This window comes from Cyprinus carpio, chromosome B19 (assembly GCF_018340385.1).
Source record: "Cyprinus carpio isolate SPL01 chromosome B19, ASM1834038v1, whole genome shotgun sequence".
Classification (NCBI taxonomy): Eukaryota; Metazoa; Chordata; class Actinopteri; order Cypriniformes; family Cyprinidae; genus Cyprinus; species Cyprinus carpio.
Window position 1 is genome coordinate 13,364,136 of NC_056615.1, and position 15,174 is coordinate 13,379,309.

Consider the following 15,174-nt stretch of genomic DNA (forward strand, 5'->3'; position numbering starts at 1 on the left):
ATTATTACTGCTGATTTTTAAATTAAATTAATTTTTTTTTTTTTTTTTTTTTTGCTCAGCAAGGATGCAATAAATTAATTAAAAGTGGCAATAAAAAATAAAAAAAAATGCACAATGCTCCAAAATATTTATATTCTATTTATTTGTTTTCATCAAAGAATACTGGGAAAAAATGCATCACGGTTTCCACAAAAATATCAACACTGATAAAAATAGGAGATGTTTCTTGACCTGCAATCAGCTTGTAAATTTAGCTTTGCCATTTTACAACAGGAAACAGTACTAAGTACTACTACTACTAATAATAATAAAAAATATTTTGTAAATATCTTAAACATCTTACCCCAAACTTTTGAACGGTATAGTGTATATAAACAAATTAAAGTCAAGTGCTGCCCTAATATCCTTTTTTATAATGTGACAATGAAATTGAAAGATAAGTCACATTTTGGTAAAATAAATAAAAGTGAAACGTTTTGTAAAAGCAATACACATCATTCAAAACCTTCACCAACTTTTTTTCCACTGACCCTATCTGTCATTGCTGTAGAAATGGCTTACTTGTAGTTTTACACTGGGAAAGAAGAAAGTATTTTAAAATAAAAAAAGACACAATTCCCCTTTAATATTCTGGCAGACAGAATGAGTATTGAGGGGACATGGTGAACACTCCAGCAGGCTCACGGGAGAAGATGATTATTTACAGAGCGGGGAGAGCAGGAGGTGTGTCAAAGATTTGCCTGCTCAACTGTACTTTAACACCAAAATCTGGCTCAGTCACACTGAGATAAGCACCTGGCGCCCACATACGTACACAAACATAAACGTTCACTGGAGTCACGAGCATGTGCTGCACAGACTTAGCACCGTATGTGACCATTAGTCACCATTACCTCCACACACCCCATGTCTATCATTTTTAAAAAGTACGAACTACACTTGCACATGTATGAATGAACCTTAATTTGTTTACACAGGAAATGACATCAGTGACTACACAACACTTTAAATGCACAAAAATGCATTAAAAAAAAAGAAATGCTCCCCTTTTAGCGTAGCAATGGCACAGTTGTGTCAGTATTAGTAAGGTCAGCATTATTAATTTTCCCATTAATATTAAAATAATAAGGTCAGCAGGGTGATGTTTCCTGTGTATTTGCTAAGATTTTTCCAATGATTTCAAAACAATAAAACCATAACATCATAAAATTTAAAAAATTAATTTATATGGCACTTTACTCCAGTCTAAAAAGTCAAATTATAAACTCAGAAACAACTTTAAAATTATTATTTGATAAACAAAAAACACATTGTGGAAACTGTGATACCTTTTTTTTGGGATTCGTTGATAAATAAAAAGTTCATTGTACAGCATTTAAAAAAATATATATCAAAAAATCAATCAAAAAATACAACCAAACAAACAATCAATCAATCAATCAATCAATCAATCAATCAATCAATCAATCAATCTCACCCTTAACCTTTGAACAGTAGCATACGTTTATGGGACTTTTTTTTTTTCACTTAAATCCCTTAAAGTAATAGCACACCTCTCCTCAAGTCACATGACTTAAGGAATCAAACATGTACATAGCACAAACAGTTACATGTGACAGGTTTGTTTAAATCCCCACCTCTAAATTTGAGCAATAATAATATTTTTGCCTTAGCAAGCTCAACTACAAATTGGCCCCCCAAAAATAAGACTTATTTAAGCATATTTTGCTCTTCCACCTATAAAGATTGAAACAAGAATGCATGTATTTGGCAATCCTGGCATGATGCACACTACAACTCTGGACTGTAAAGCGTAAGCATGCCATAAATGGTCAGTTATCTGACATTACCAGAAAAGTGTATGCTCTTGAGTGAGTCAGAATATGATCTCCTGCAGTAAGTTCAGGCCTCAGGGCATGAGTAGGTCTTCACCAAAAAAATAAAAATAATAATAAATAAAAAATCTTCATGGATGGATGAGTTGAGGAAAGTTTATTACCATGCAATATGGCCTGGCTTGACATCGAAGTCACCATGGACCTCACTGCACAGAATCTAAAGTCAAATAGTGTCTAATGGAGCGGTGTAATGCAAAGAGGCAGCTCTAACAGCACATCCCTTTCCCAACACACTTCACAGTCGGCTTCTATTACATCCAAAGCCAGTCTGATTACAGCTGTTGTTAATCTGTGAGATCAGACCTGGCTTAGATGACACAGCTCTGTCTGAGGGCGAAATTAAAATGGCACAGATATGAACAGTTTTGCCAGGGGTGAGGAAGGACATTTTACCTGGTGAGCATCTTCCCACTTCTCAAGGTTTTCAATGTCCAACATTAAGCTGACAATCTGGAAGAATTTCTGGAAAAAAATAAAAAAATTAAAAAATTGGATGTGTATCTGCTACTTTTCATATAATTTATTTATTTAGTACTTTGTCTTAAAAGATAGATATAATAAGGTCACACAACACACACACTGTCTATGAAGTTGAAATGTGGAACAAGATATGTAATTCTGAAGTTGAAAATGTTTTTGTTTTAAATAAATAAATAAATTGAAATTTTTAAATACATATAACTTTTTATTATGAAGTTGAAATGTGGAACAAGATATGTAATTCTGAAGTTGACACGTCAATCATTGATCTAAAAATGTATAATATACATGGCATTGTATAGATTCATATTAAGCCTGCATAGAGTAAACATACTTTTTTCTATTTAAGTCTACAAAAGAGTTTAAAAAGCTCTTAAAAATCTGTGCAATCAGTGGAAACATCAAAAGAAATATTGCCTGGTCACAGTTTTTGTCATCTACCCATTTATTACTTGTACCTTTACACACACCCACAGGCAAATACTCACCTGCACGTCGTCAGGAGCTGGGATGTAGGTTGCTCGCTTGAAGGTGTCCGTCACATTTCGGAGAATCTCCACGGAGAATAAGAGGTCGCCGCTATAATAATCCTTACGGGACATTAACTCCAGGAGACTCCTCACGATCTGAGACATGCCCTCCCCTGCCAGGGTCCTCTGACCCTTCGCAAGATGTTCTCGCAACTACAGGAGAATAAAAAAAAAAAAAAAAAACGCTTTTATGCACAGACACTGATAAATAAAACTCAATAATAACCACATAAGCACGAAGTTGCACCCTGGGTTTATAAATAAAACCAGAGAGATAAACTCCAGCTCCCAAATTAAATCAGCAGACCAATTTTGGAATTGTTTATGCATCTTCTCCACCGATTTTAAAGGAAAATTCAGTGGATTTATGTTTATTTAAATATGGTAATATATGCCAAACTATTTGTAGTTAAAAGAATAATTAATAAGCTAAAATATATGAACAAGCATGGAGAAGGATGTGAAGAAAAGTGTAGCTTTGTGTACCCGTATGGGCCTAAAATGCACTAATATACTTTAATTTCATTCACTTAAAACAAACTTAATAAATAAACTAACTTAAAAATAGAATAAATAAGCACACTGAAATGTAGATACAGATTTAAAGGTAAGCCAGAAAAAGGAAGTGAAGAAGAACATGCTGGCTTTGAAGCTGAAACAACATTGATCCGGGTCTGAAGCAAAGCGAAAGCAGTTTGAAAGTATCGACAGCCGCCTTAATCTACTTCCCATCTACAGTCAAACAAGCTGTGAGCATAACAAAGTGAAAACAACTTCTCCCTTAGTGAATCAACTAGCAGAGTTCTTGTTTGTGGTCGAACGTCAGTAGATGAAGTGTTGACAGTCTAATGACAGTACTGTGAGTGCAGGAGGTGGCAGACAATGGCAATCAAAGTTAATTAAGCACTATCTGATTATAATGAGGGGTTAGTGGACAGGTTAACAGCGCAATCAACCCCGTCAAATTACGCCTTGGTTGAGACAGAATTAAAACCTATTCAGCATTATAAACTCAAAGTCAAAGGTTGTGGCTGAGGAATTAGAAAGAGTGCGTGAAGGCAGGATGTTAAATCTGTTAGAAAGTAATCAATCATTATCAAAACACGAGGTCTCACAACAAGCGACAGAAAGTACATAATCGATATGAAAGCTGTGAGACTGGTGAAGTATCTTTTCAAACATTTATGGTAGGGACTAGCTCAAATGAAGCTTCTCCAAGTAGTGGTTTTCATTTTCTTTGTGTGTGTTATAATGAGTAGGGATCCGACAATGGAATTGACTCTCTTTAACATTTTGCTGAGTGGTCATTGCAGTCATTATCATTTGTGAAAAGTGACAGTAGCAATGTTCTTTCCAGCACACACGGCCTTTTAAATACACTCCAATCTATCACTTTTCTGTGGCTTGTTATCGCTCTATTGAAACCACCAAACAAACTGCAAACAAATACATCCTCGCTTCTGATATGCATTCACTGATGTACAGCTACAAATCTGGTATATTAAACTTGTATTACTTAATATTCAGCTGCTCATCCATGCTATCTCCTGAACTACAAAACAAAGTCACAAACACAATCAGATGGAAGTTATCAAATACAATGTCACAAGTTCAGTTGAGCAACTGAATTAGTCAGCAACTATGATTACTCCCTTTAATCACTGTGTAAACTGTGATTTGTCTTTTTGTCTTGTTTTCCATTAAAAATATCCATGTATCCTCAATAAATAAATAAATAAATTATATATATAAAATAAAGAAATAAATTATACATTTATTTAAAAATAAAATTATAAAATTACAACATAAAAATTAAAATAACTAAATACATAAACAAAATAAATAAAAAAAAAAACTTAAAATAAAAATATATATATATATATATATATATATAAGTTGTATGTATATACAAGAGTATATATTTTTAATACCAAATATTAGTTTAATTTATTTATCAATATAATAATAATAATAATAATAATAATAATAATAATACATAGTATTCTACTTATTATTATTATAGCAAAGTTTTATTAATATTATTACTAATGCTAGTAGTAGTAGCATAATTAGAATTATTATAATTAATAATAATAACAATAAATTGTGTATTTTAATTATTTAATATAACACCAATTAACAACAACATATCCTCACCATTATCATCAATACTACTACTACTACTACTAATAATAATCCTATTACAAAAAAAGAAGATTTGTAAAGCTTAAAACAAAGTTTGATAATAAAAATAAATTTAATTCAAAACTCTCTGAAAACAAGTCATATTTTCTCATAATATGCATGAGAAGATGGCCATACTCTAATACAGACCTGATTTCAAGAAAAATCACACAAACTATTTATCAAAACAGTAAAAGATTGTAAAATAACGTGCATAAACAAATTAGTATTCATAATCTAAGTTTTCCCCATCTTGTGATATCACAGCACGTCATTATCATCTATGTACTTACAGATAAATGTAAATATCTATATTCGAGTGAGACACATCGGGCGAAGCTCGGAGGACCCCAGTAAGCAACTCCATTAGCGTCCAGCAAACAACGACGACTAGCAGATCCTACAGGGAGAGGAAAGAAAAAACAGATCATTATCACCGTCGGGCACAAGCAATAACAACATGTGAAGGTTTGACAGACACCTACTGTGATGTTCACACGTTTCATAAAAAAGATTTCCCTGGGATGCGGTATTCGATAATTTCTGGGATAATGTCTGTTTTGTATGTCATTTTACACAGTTGTAAACTCAGTTCTGCTTAAAATTTCTGCTACTTGCATCATTCAGATCACGGCCAAAAAGACACAACTGAGGCCTCACCCCCTGGTATCCTCGCTAGGATAAAAACATGCCTGAAAATCAAATGGGGAACGCAGGCAGACGTAAAACTGTAGCCCGGAAAAGTCAAGCAAAACGCTCTCTGCAGGAATTGTTTTTTCTTTTGGGGGTTAGCGTGTATGACAGTCCATGCTGGCCGGGATGTGGAGTTGATATAGATTACAGCTCACCGTTGACCTCATTCAACACTCTGCTCTGTGCTTCCACTTCAAAGACATCATTTATTAGGTCTTTCTGTTTTTATTAGGTAAAAATCACTGAGCGCCTTGGGTGTCTTTCTTCACTAGTATCTGAGAATTATTGCACGCTGTATACTCAGAGGGCATAAATAACCCCAAAAAACTCTCCCACTGCGATGGGAAGAGTTAGAACCACTTGAGCCAATCTGAAGAGTGCAGAATACTCAATATATAACATTCACAAAACATGAATGTCATGTTGTACAAAACGACAACATGTCAGTCTGTGACATTAAATCTACAGTCTCTCAAAGTAAGAAATATGATTTTTGTTGGGTCCCAATGTAAGCTCTGCAGCAATGTCTGGCATTTTAATCCACCAAAATCTGACTTGATATCATTGTTACAGTATATTAACTTTCTGTGGCAGCATATATTGGGCTGTAAATATTCTCATTAAGTTCCCTCTCATACACCACTAATTCATCTCAATGGGCTTAAGAACTGAATGCTGATGAACTGTGTGGAAACCAACTTATTTTGAGCATGTTGTGCGATGTAGATTTTGGAAGCTGAACCGATTGCACCGTTGATGGAGTTTTATAATGCAGTTTAACCAATCATAAAATCTTTTAATAAAGCTGCATGTCACAGTGAAAAAAGAAACAAATGTATCAGAGACTACATTAGAAATGGCATCTTTGGCTATGGCCAAAACAACATTAGATGTGATGTAGGCGGTGGCGTACACTCTGAAGCTAATCATGCTCAGATCATTATCTTTTCTTGAGTGGTTTTAATTTACTACTAATTTGTCACATAGCTGGCATTTTTATCCAGAGCAATGTACTAAAGACTTTTTAGAAGAACAGTCATCCTTGAGCAAGCTGGGTTTTGGCTAAAGGGCACAATGGTCATGGACTGGTCTTTACACAGAACCTGCAAACTTTCGAATTAATGGCCTAGATAGAGACTAAACCAGCTATTTCTAAATCAAGAAGAAGCTTAATCAAATAAATTGGCATTTAACTGACATAATCAATGAATGATGACTTAAATGACAAATTCATAAATTGTAATTATCTGTGGGTTTTATTCAGTTGATTTGGACCATAACAGCCAAAGAAACTATGAACTGTCATTTAGATCTGCCTCAAAATATTAAACATTTTGTTCCATGGAAGGAAAAGTCATGGGTTGGAATAACATGAGGGTAAGCCCAAAATCAGGTTAACCAACATTCTAATATAACTACAAATTTAATAAATCATATTTCTAAAATGACTCCAACAGACCTTAAGTGGTGAGTGGAGAGAATGTGTGCAAAGACGTACCAGTGGCATTAGATGGACACTTGTTGTATACCGTCTCTCCAACTGAGGCTCATATTTCATGAGGTGCTGCACATAGTATGAATCAAAAATGTAGATTAGGCAGAAAAAAAGACGAGGGAACATGTCCAAACTGGCATTAAATATAAAGAGACTAGGGATACATGTCACTTCACTGGCATTAAATATAAAGCCCATTTAGGATTGATTGATTGCTCTCACATACATACATGCATATGCGTGCACTTTATCTCATACATACATTTATTGCCATTATAAGGAGAAAATTTTTTTAAAAAAAAAAATAAAAAAAAAAAAAATAAAAAAATGAAAAATAAAAAAATTTTTGTCTTGCTTATAAATAAATAAATAAATAAAAAAAAATTTTTTTTATTATCTTTTTCTCAACAAAAATATAAAAAAAAAAATCCTTTAAAAAGGATCAATTTTACCTCAAAAGCAAAAATGTTTACAATTTTTGTCTTGCTTATTTATCTTGAATTAAGTTTATTTTTCTTACCCATTGGCAAACAGATTTGTCTTGTTTTAGTTATAAAATTTGATAAAGTTTATGTCTCTAGATTTTTCACTGAAACAAGGACAAAAAAATACTGATTAAGAAAATGAGTTTTTGCAGCGCACAAAGCAGACTCTGTGAAGATCAGTGACTAGAACAACACACATCTCTCTCCAACTTTCATTCAAAAGCTTCTTCTGAGCAGAGAACAACCCAGGGGTGAGATACAGAAGGGTACTGGTTGAAAGCTAAAAGAGACGGAGAAGAGAATCCTACTCTTTTCATCTAAACATAATACACCCCGACAAAGCTATCGGACAGATTTTTGTCTTCAAGTTTCTGGCGCCATCAAAGCCCTGTGCCCGATAAAAGCTCTGTGGCAATGTCTGACATTTATTTAATCTATAGCCTCCCAAAGCTGCAGTCAACGGCATGTTAATGTAAATATATAATAAATTGAAACAAAGCATAACATAGCTGACAAATCACACATAGCAGCACTTTGAACAATTCCCTTCTGTCAAGAATGACCCGTCTCAATTAAAAGAGAGAAGAAATGGAAACAAAAAAGAAAAAAAGAGGAAGAAAAGACTAATAAAACACAAAATGAAAAAGAAAAAACCTAATACAACAAAAGAAAAGGGAAAAAGGGACAGAGACAAAAGCAAAGGGCACTTCTTACAAATAGGGTACAAATTAGGGTCTGAAAGTGATGTTTTTTAAGCATTCAGTGAACGGTTCATAATATGTTGATTATCAACCTCAGAAGACCACGCTTCATGTTCATTGAGCTATTTTGTTTTCTGTTTATTTTATTTTAAGGTGTGCAATTTATTTAAGCCTGTTACCAAACAACAAAAAGCTTAAAATCCTGATTTGATGGATTTTGATATTTTATATAAAAAAAATAAATAAATAAAAAAAATAATAATGTATAATAACTAAAAAATAAAAAACGAAAATAAAAAATAATAAACAAAAAGATTAACAAAAAAATAACAAACCAAAATCAAAAAATACAAGGTGTGTCCCTTTGTCAAGAATGACCAGACTCAATTCCAAGAGAGAATAAATGTGTGACAAAGGAGAAAAGAGAGAATGAATGTGTATTTATCTTGGAAAAAATTTTCTATATTTTTTTAGGCCTATTTGATTTTTTATTGATTAAAGGAAAAGGGGGAAATACTTTTATTTAGCAAGAAAGGGCACCTTTATACAAATAGTGTACAAAAAAATATCTAATTAATATATTTATTTATTTTTTTTTCATAAAAAAAAAAAAAAAAAAAAAATCATGGAACAACAATTTCTCCCTTCATGGAGAGTGCCATACAACTTCACAAATGTTTGAGGCAGACTTATAATTGGCTTTGAGAGTGAATTGAAATGTATAGGAAATCAGAGAAAAAAACAAAAAAAACAAAGGAGAACAGAAGAAAAAGAGAGATACAATAAATTAAAGACATGCTTTGATCATAAACACGCACCTGGGCACTTCTTGTCATTACATGAGCGCACTTCCTCTCCAGAGCCATCACAAGGGTAACCCTGGATTCCCGTGCCTTCACACATACGGAACCGCCGCTGCCAACCCGAGTCACAGGTCTTGGAGCACAAGCTCCAGTGATTCCAAGCACCCCAGTTCCCTCCACCTACACATGAGGAAAGAAAATGAGGAACAAGAGATACAATTAGGGAGTAATTGTTGACCATCTACACAATGCAGTTTTGACACTCTGGACAAGAACACTAGAATCCCAGTGCTGTTGCACTGTTTATCAGCACTCTTGGAACCAGGGTTATTATAGATAACTAGAACTAAAAATCTAAAAATGAATAAATAAATAAACTTATTTTATTTTAGCTAGTTCCCTAAGCAATATTTCTCATTTTCATTCAATATTAGTTGAATTAAGTTGAAAAACTAAAATAATTAAAACTAAGAAAATACCTAATAAAATAAAAACTACATAGATATATTTTTAAATTTAAATAAATAAATACAATTACTAAAAGTTTAACAAAAATTATATTGAAAGCTGAAAATATAAAATCTGATATAACTGCAATAGCATATCATGATTCTGTTCACTGTTCAGCCAGTCATATTTGAGGACTGGCATTAACTGTTGTGTAAAACATGAAAAAACAAAAACAAAAAAAAAAACACTTAAAAGTGAATCAACAACAATATTTACATAAAGCACCAACATGAACATAAATCACCCTCATTACGCTTGTTTGCACTTATTAATTATTATCAGGGGTGCTAACTGGCATATGCTGACACAGCAGCATATCTGTGGAACAAGATGAGCGGTGCAGACCGGTAAGTCTCTGCAGTTTGGTACCACAGACAATTCAGAGCATTCGCTGCGATTAATTAGACCATGACAGCAAAACAAATTGCAGCTGTGCACATAAACTACCTGTCAATTTAAGACTGTAAGCCCACCAGAGAGAAACTTACCCCCACAAGATGGGTTGGTGCACTCACGAGTTTCCACATGTGGCCCCTTACACTCCGCCCAGCCATGAACCGACACACTGCAACGCCGCTGCCTCTGCTGAGTTCCAGAGCCACAAGAAACAGAGCACTGAGACCAGGCAGCCCAGTCCAACCACTGCCCCTCCACTGCAAACACAACCACAGGGAGACACAGAGAGAGAGAAGCAGAGGTGAGAACAGAAAAAGACAGTACAGATGTGGAGGAAGGACAGGAAAGAGAAGGACAAAGAAGTGAGGTACAGGAACAAACAGGAAACAGGCGGTCGGAGGTACGGACAGAGAGACGGGTACAGCAAGGGTCTGTGTTTGTCTATAGCATGTGAGTTTGTAAGTTCTTACTTACCCTGATACAAACCTGTGAGATCACTTCAACAAACAGAGTGATTATGATAATGATTAGTGATGAACCAGTGTAAATTCTCAGCATTTTTCTAATTCAATGCATTTTTCTTTCTGGTTTCTTTTCATTTAAATGCACTAAAACTAAACACTAAGGGCCCTATCATACACCCGGCGCAATGCGATGCAAGGGGCAGCGCAAGTGTGTTTGCTAGTTTCAGTCCAGCGCCACGTCGTTTAATTAGCAAATGCATTTGCGCCCATTTGTGCGCCCATGGGCAATGCTGGTCTAAAAAAGAGGTGTGTTCAGGCGCATTGCTATTTTAAGGAGCTGAAAATAGACTGCACCATAGACCAACTCAAACCTGGTTTTTTTCTTAAATATTTAAAGAGCATGTTAGTAAAGGCGAGTCCACAGTGCGCGTACACGCTGCTTATTAAACACATGGACGCACAGCAGCACACAAACATGGCAAATATTAAAAATTAAAGGACTGCAATGTATAAGAATTTTTTGTAGGTTAATTAAATATAAAAATGCCTACATGTCATAATGGATAGTCATCGCATGTATCAGAATTAGGATATCTATTTGCTTGCACATGAGCAGCTCCGTTTCATCTCAGAGATGCGTTCTGTCTTTGCGCTTGCCAAATTCCGCCGTGTAAATAGCAAATCCGTCATGGCACGAGCGCAACTGGTTCTTAAAGGGAATGGAAGATGAGACTCTGATTGGTTTATTGCAAAAACACCCATTACTCATTAAGAGAATAGGGACAACACGTTTAGACCATGCGCCCGGGCGCGCCAACTGTTTTTCCGTCGTTAAAATAGCAAAAGTGGATTTGGACACGCCCTGAGTGCACCTGCGCCGTGCGCTTTACACTTTGCATTTAGATAGTTAAAATAGGGCCCTAAAACTTAATATAGAACTACATAGAGATTAAAAAAAAACTAAATAAATAAATAATCGAAATTACAAACACAACTGAAATACTAAAGCCTTAACTGAAACAAAATAAAAAGAAGAGACAGACAGTGATGGATGGATGGATGGATAGATAGACTCTTCAAATCTAAAAAAGGTTCCATGTAACCGAGATACAGAAAGAAGTTACATAATAAACTTCATATTTAAACCCTGCTTAAATAATTACTGTAACTTTTTAATTCTACATTGAAAAATGTTTTCTATATTGAATAATGTCTTCATCACTGAACATTAAATTAAACACATTCTGTTAGAATAAACCTTGACCTGCACATTAAAGGTGCTCCAAGTAACACATTCATTTCATGAAAATTGTAGTCTAATGGGTTTCAGAGAAGACTAGTGCAAAGAAAAGACTAATTTTGTTTAATTAATTAAAGAGAGATGGACTACTGAGACAAACCTAAAAGCACAGGAATTTAAATAGAGGCTTGATAACATAGCACTAAAATGCATGAGAAACCTCACTTTGATGATAATAATTTTAGTTAGACTGTTGCATATTGCAGATGTTTCAGTCTTTAATTGCTCACTGAAAAACAAAAACAACAAAAAAATGAGTAAGAATTAATTAAAGCTAGGGGGAAAAAAAATCTACTGATTACCTTTCATTGCTTTTCTATGTATAAAAGACAGCAAGGACATTCTGTATCTTACATTAATTGTATATAGTAGATTAACTGTGGATATCAATTGAGTATATGCTAACACAGCAGTACAGGTTCTGCCTGTGGTCATATCGGTCCTCTCTCTGAGCATCAACTACAACAACAAAAAACAATACAATAACTATTTCATAATTGATAAAAAAGATACAAATTTTCAGTTAAAATTCATTGCTTAAAAAAAAAAATTAACCCTTTCAAAATCAAATCCAAAGTGAATAGATATTATGCAGGGGGCATGTCGCTTATGAAGCCCATGTAACTAATCCACTCTTTTTGTTGAAGCATTTATGAATTTCTGCAGTGTTTATGGAGAACGAAAAAAGAAACTCTTTTAAATGTTTCACATCTCATATCACCAGAGACTTTGCAAAATATTAGAAGGCCTACATGCCTCGATGGACACATATTCAGCATGTAATTCTTATGCCTAAACTTCATCCATCAAATGATGCCATTAATCTTATGGCGTTATGTTTATATAATGAATGCTTTCTAGTGTGCACAATCTATTTCACAGTAGGGGAGATGTTACGTCTTTTGACATTAAGCAGCAATTTCAGCATCTGTGCATATTAACCTCTAATATCACTTTTATCTTATTTAAATGGGGGGAGGGGAGGTTGGGGGTAGATATTCATATTTCATCCAACCGTATCTCGAAATGACTGATGGCATGAACTGAAATCAAATTATCTCTCAATCTAATGGATTCCAAGGAAGACAAAGCACACGATGAACGAAAATGCCTATGTCACCTTTGCTCTGTCAATGATGTTCGTCAAACTGAGAAAATGTACAATGTAACATTACTTCAAGGTAGCCACAAGACCAAACTAAAATGGTACTAAAGGAGTGATGTAGTACAAACAGACAGACGAGTAGCATATATATAAATGCATGCTTTTATAAAATATGGGGGGAGGGGTGTCAATGGTATATAAAATACCATTATAAAAATAAAATAAAATAAAATAAAATAATAAAATAAAATACCTCTTTAAATGTCGGCAGAACGACATATTGCAAAATCAGATGCAGCTGCATTCTCTGAGATCATGGAGGATTTATGTCTCAAAGAAAGACCATGATAAATAATAACCATATTCTAAAGCCTCACAAACTCAATAAACATGGATAAACTTTCCCCGCCTCTCTGCACCACAATAATAGAATTATAATCACCAACAAAAACAAAATCAAAAGACAAGAGAGAAAAAAATCCTGCATTTTGTGGTTGCCAGGAGAGACATCAGCTGCAGCTGAAACCCAACAAACACAGCTGATCATTTATGGCATCTCACTTTACTTCAAAACAACATAAAGGGAAAGGCAGAGAGAAATAACTGTATAATCAAAGTAACAACACTGACTTCAGCACATCAAATGGATACTTTGAGTATCCCTCACTTGCAATTCATACAGACACACAAACAAACAAATAAACAGATGCATCTGAGTGTTCAGAGTTGTTGCTAGGAGTTCTGGGCCTGTTCCTTTACTTTATTTGATTTCTTATGGCTTGTGATTTATCTTAAATTTATTTCAGCTGAATTACATAAACTGATGAGCTCATATGTCTGCAGTAAATCAAACGGGAGGTTCAGCGATGTTTTATTAGCTAATTCTGACATGTTCAGCAAGTTGCATTGATGATGCAGTATAGTGTAATAAACTGCTAGGTTATTTGCCCATTAAAGCAAAAATCTGTTTTTTAAGGAACAGAAAATGTTTTAATAAATATATATATATATATATATATATATATATATATATATATATATATATATATATATATATACAGGAACAGCAAATGTTTGAAACAGTTTTCCATCTATTTTTTGAGGCGACGACATGAAAAATGAACAGTATTTGAAAGATTTTGCTTATCGATAACTGAGAACATGACTTTGATCTTTGATCAATGTTTCTAGCATCATTTTATGCAATTATTACTATTATTATTTTTTGATAAATAAAAAAAACACATCTTTTATACATTTATATAAGATTTTCAGGAAACATTGCTCAAGACACATTTTATATTATTATCACTATTGAAAATATTTTTTGTTGCTTAATATTTTTTATAGAAATCTTGACCACTATGATTCAAAACTCTAGGTAAGAATTAAAGAAAAAAATATTTTTATTCAGCAAGGATACATTAACATGTAAAGATATTTATAACACATATATTACAAAATATTTTTAATAAATATAATAATAAATGCTGTTTATTGAATTTTCAATTCATTAAAGAAAAATTGTGTCATGGCTTCCACAAAAATATTAAGGAACTCTTTTCAACATTAATAGTAATAATAATAACACTGACACAGTGACACTAAAGTCTGGAGTTATGGCTGCTGAAAATTCAGCTTTACCATCACTGAAATAAATTACTTTTAAAAATATTCTCAAACCATAAACAGTCATTTAAAATCATAATAATAATATTATTATTAATATTATGTATTTATTTATTTATACATACATACATAAATACATACCACAATTCTTCTTCTTAATAATAATATGTATAATAATACTAATAATAATAATAATAAATTCCCTGCAAATTTGGAAGACTGAATAATACAGTCCAATTTTGAAAACATTTCTAAATTTGATCTCTGTTAAAATAATAGATCTAAATACTTAGAACTCTCTTTCTCTTTTTTCAAGACAAACTGCCATATAAATAAATCTTAAAACTCATTCCTCTAACAAGCCAATAGAATGCACTCTGAAAAACTTCCTATAAGCAAATATATACTTTATTCTTTAATTACCAAACAACAAAAAACATGTTTTGTACAGCATCATTACTTACCAAACAAGAAAAAACAATCCATTGTACAGTTCCATCT

At 33.3% G+C, this 15,174-nt stretch overlaps 1 protein-coding gene across 1 annotated transcript in view; it reads right to left on the minus strand.

Moving 5' to 3' along the window:
- adgrb2 (adhesion G protein-coupled receptor B2) overlaps positions 1-15,174 on the minus strand; it is a 255,499-nt gene that overhangs the window by 96,279 nt on the left and 144,046 nt on the right. Inside the window, 6 exon segments of the mRNA XM_042745491.1 lie at positions 2,292-2,360; positions 2,867-3,061; positions 5,386-5,492; positions 7,284-7,349; positions 9,285-9,449; positions 10,268-10,432. Of these exon segments, the coding sequence (XP_042601425.1) occupies positions 2,292-2,360; positions 2,867-3,061; positions 5,386-5,492; positions 7,284-7,349; positions 9,285-9,449; positions 10,268-10,432 (767 nt within the window).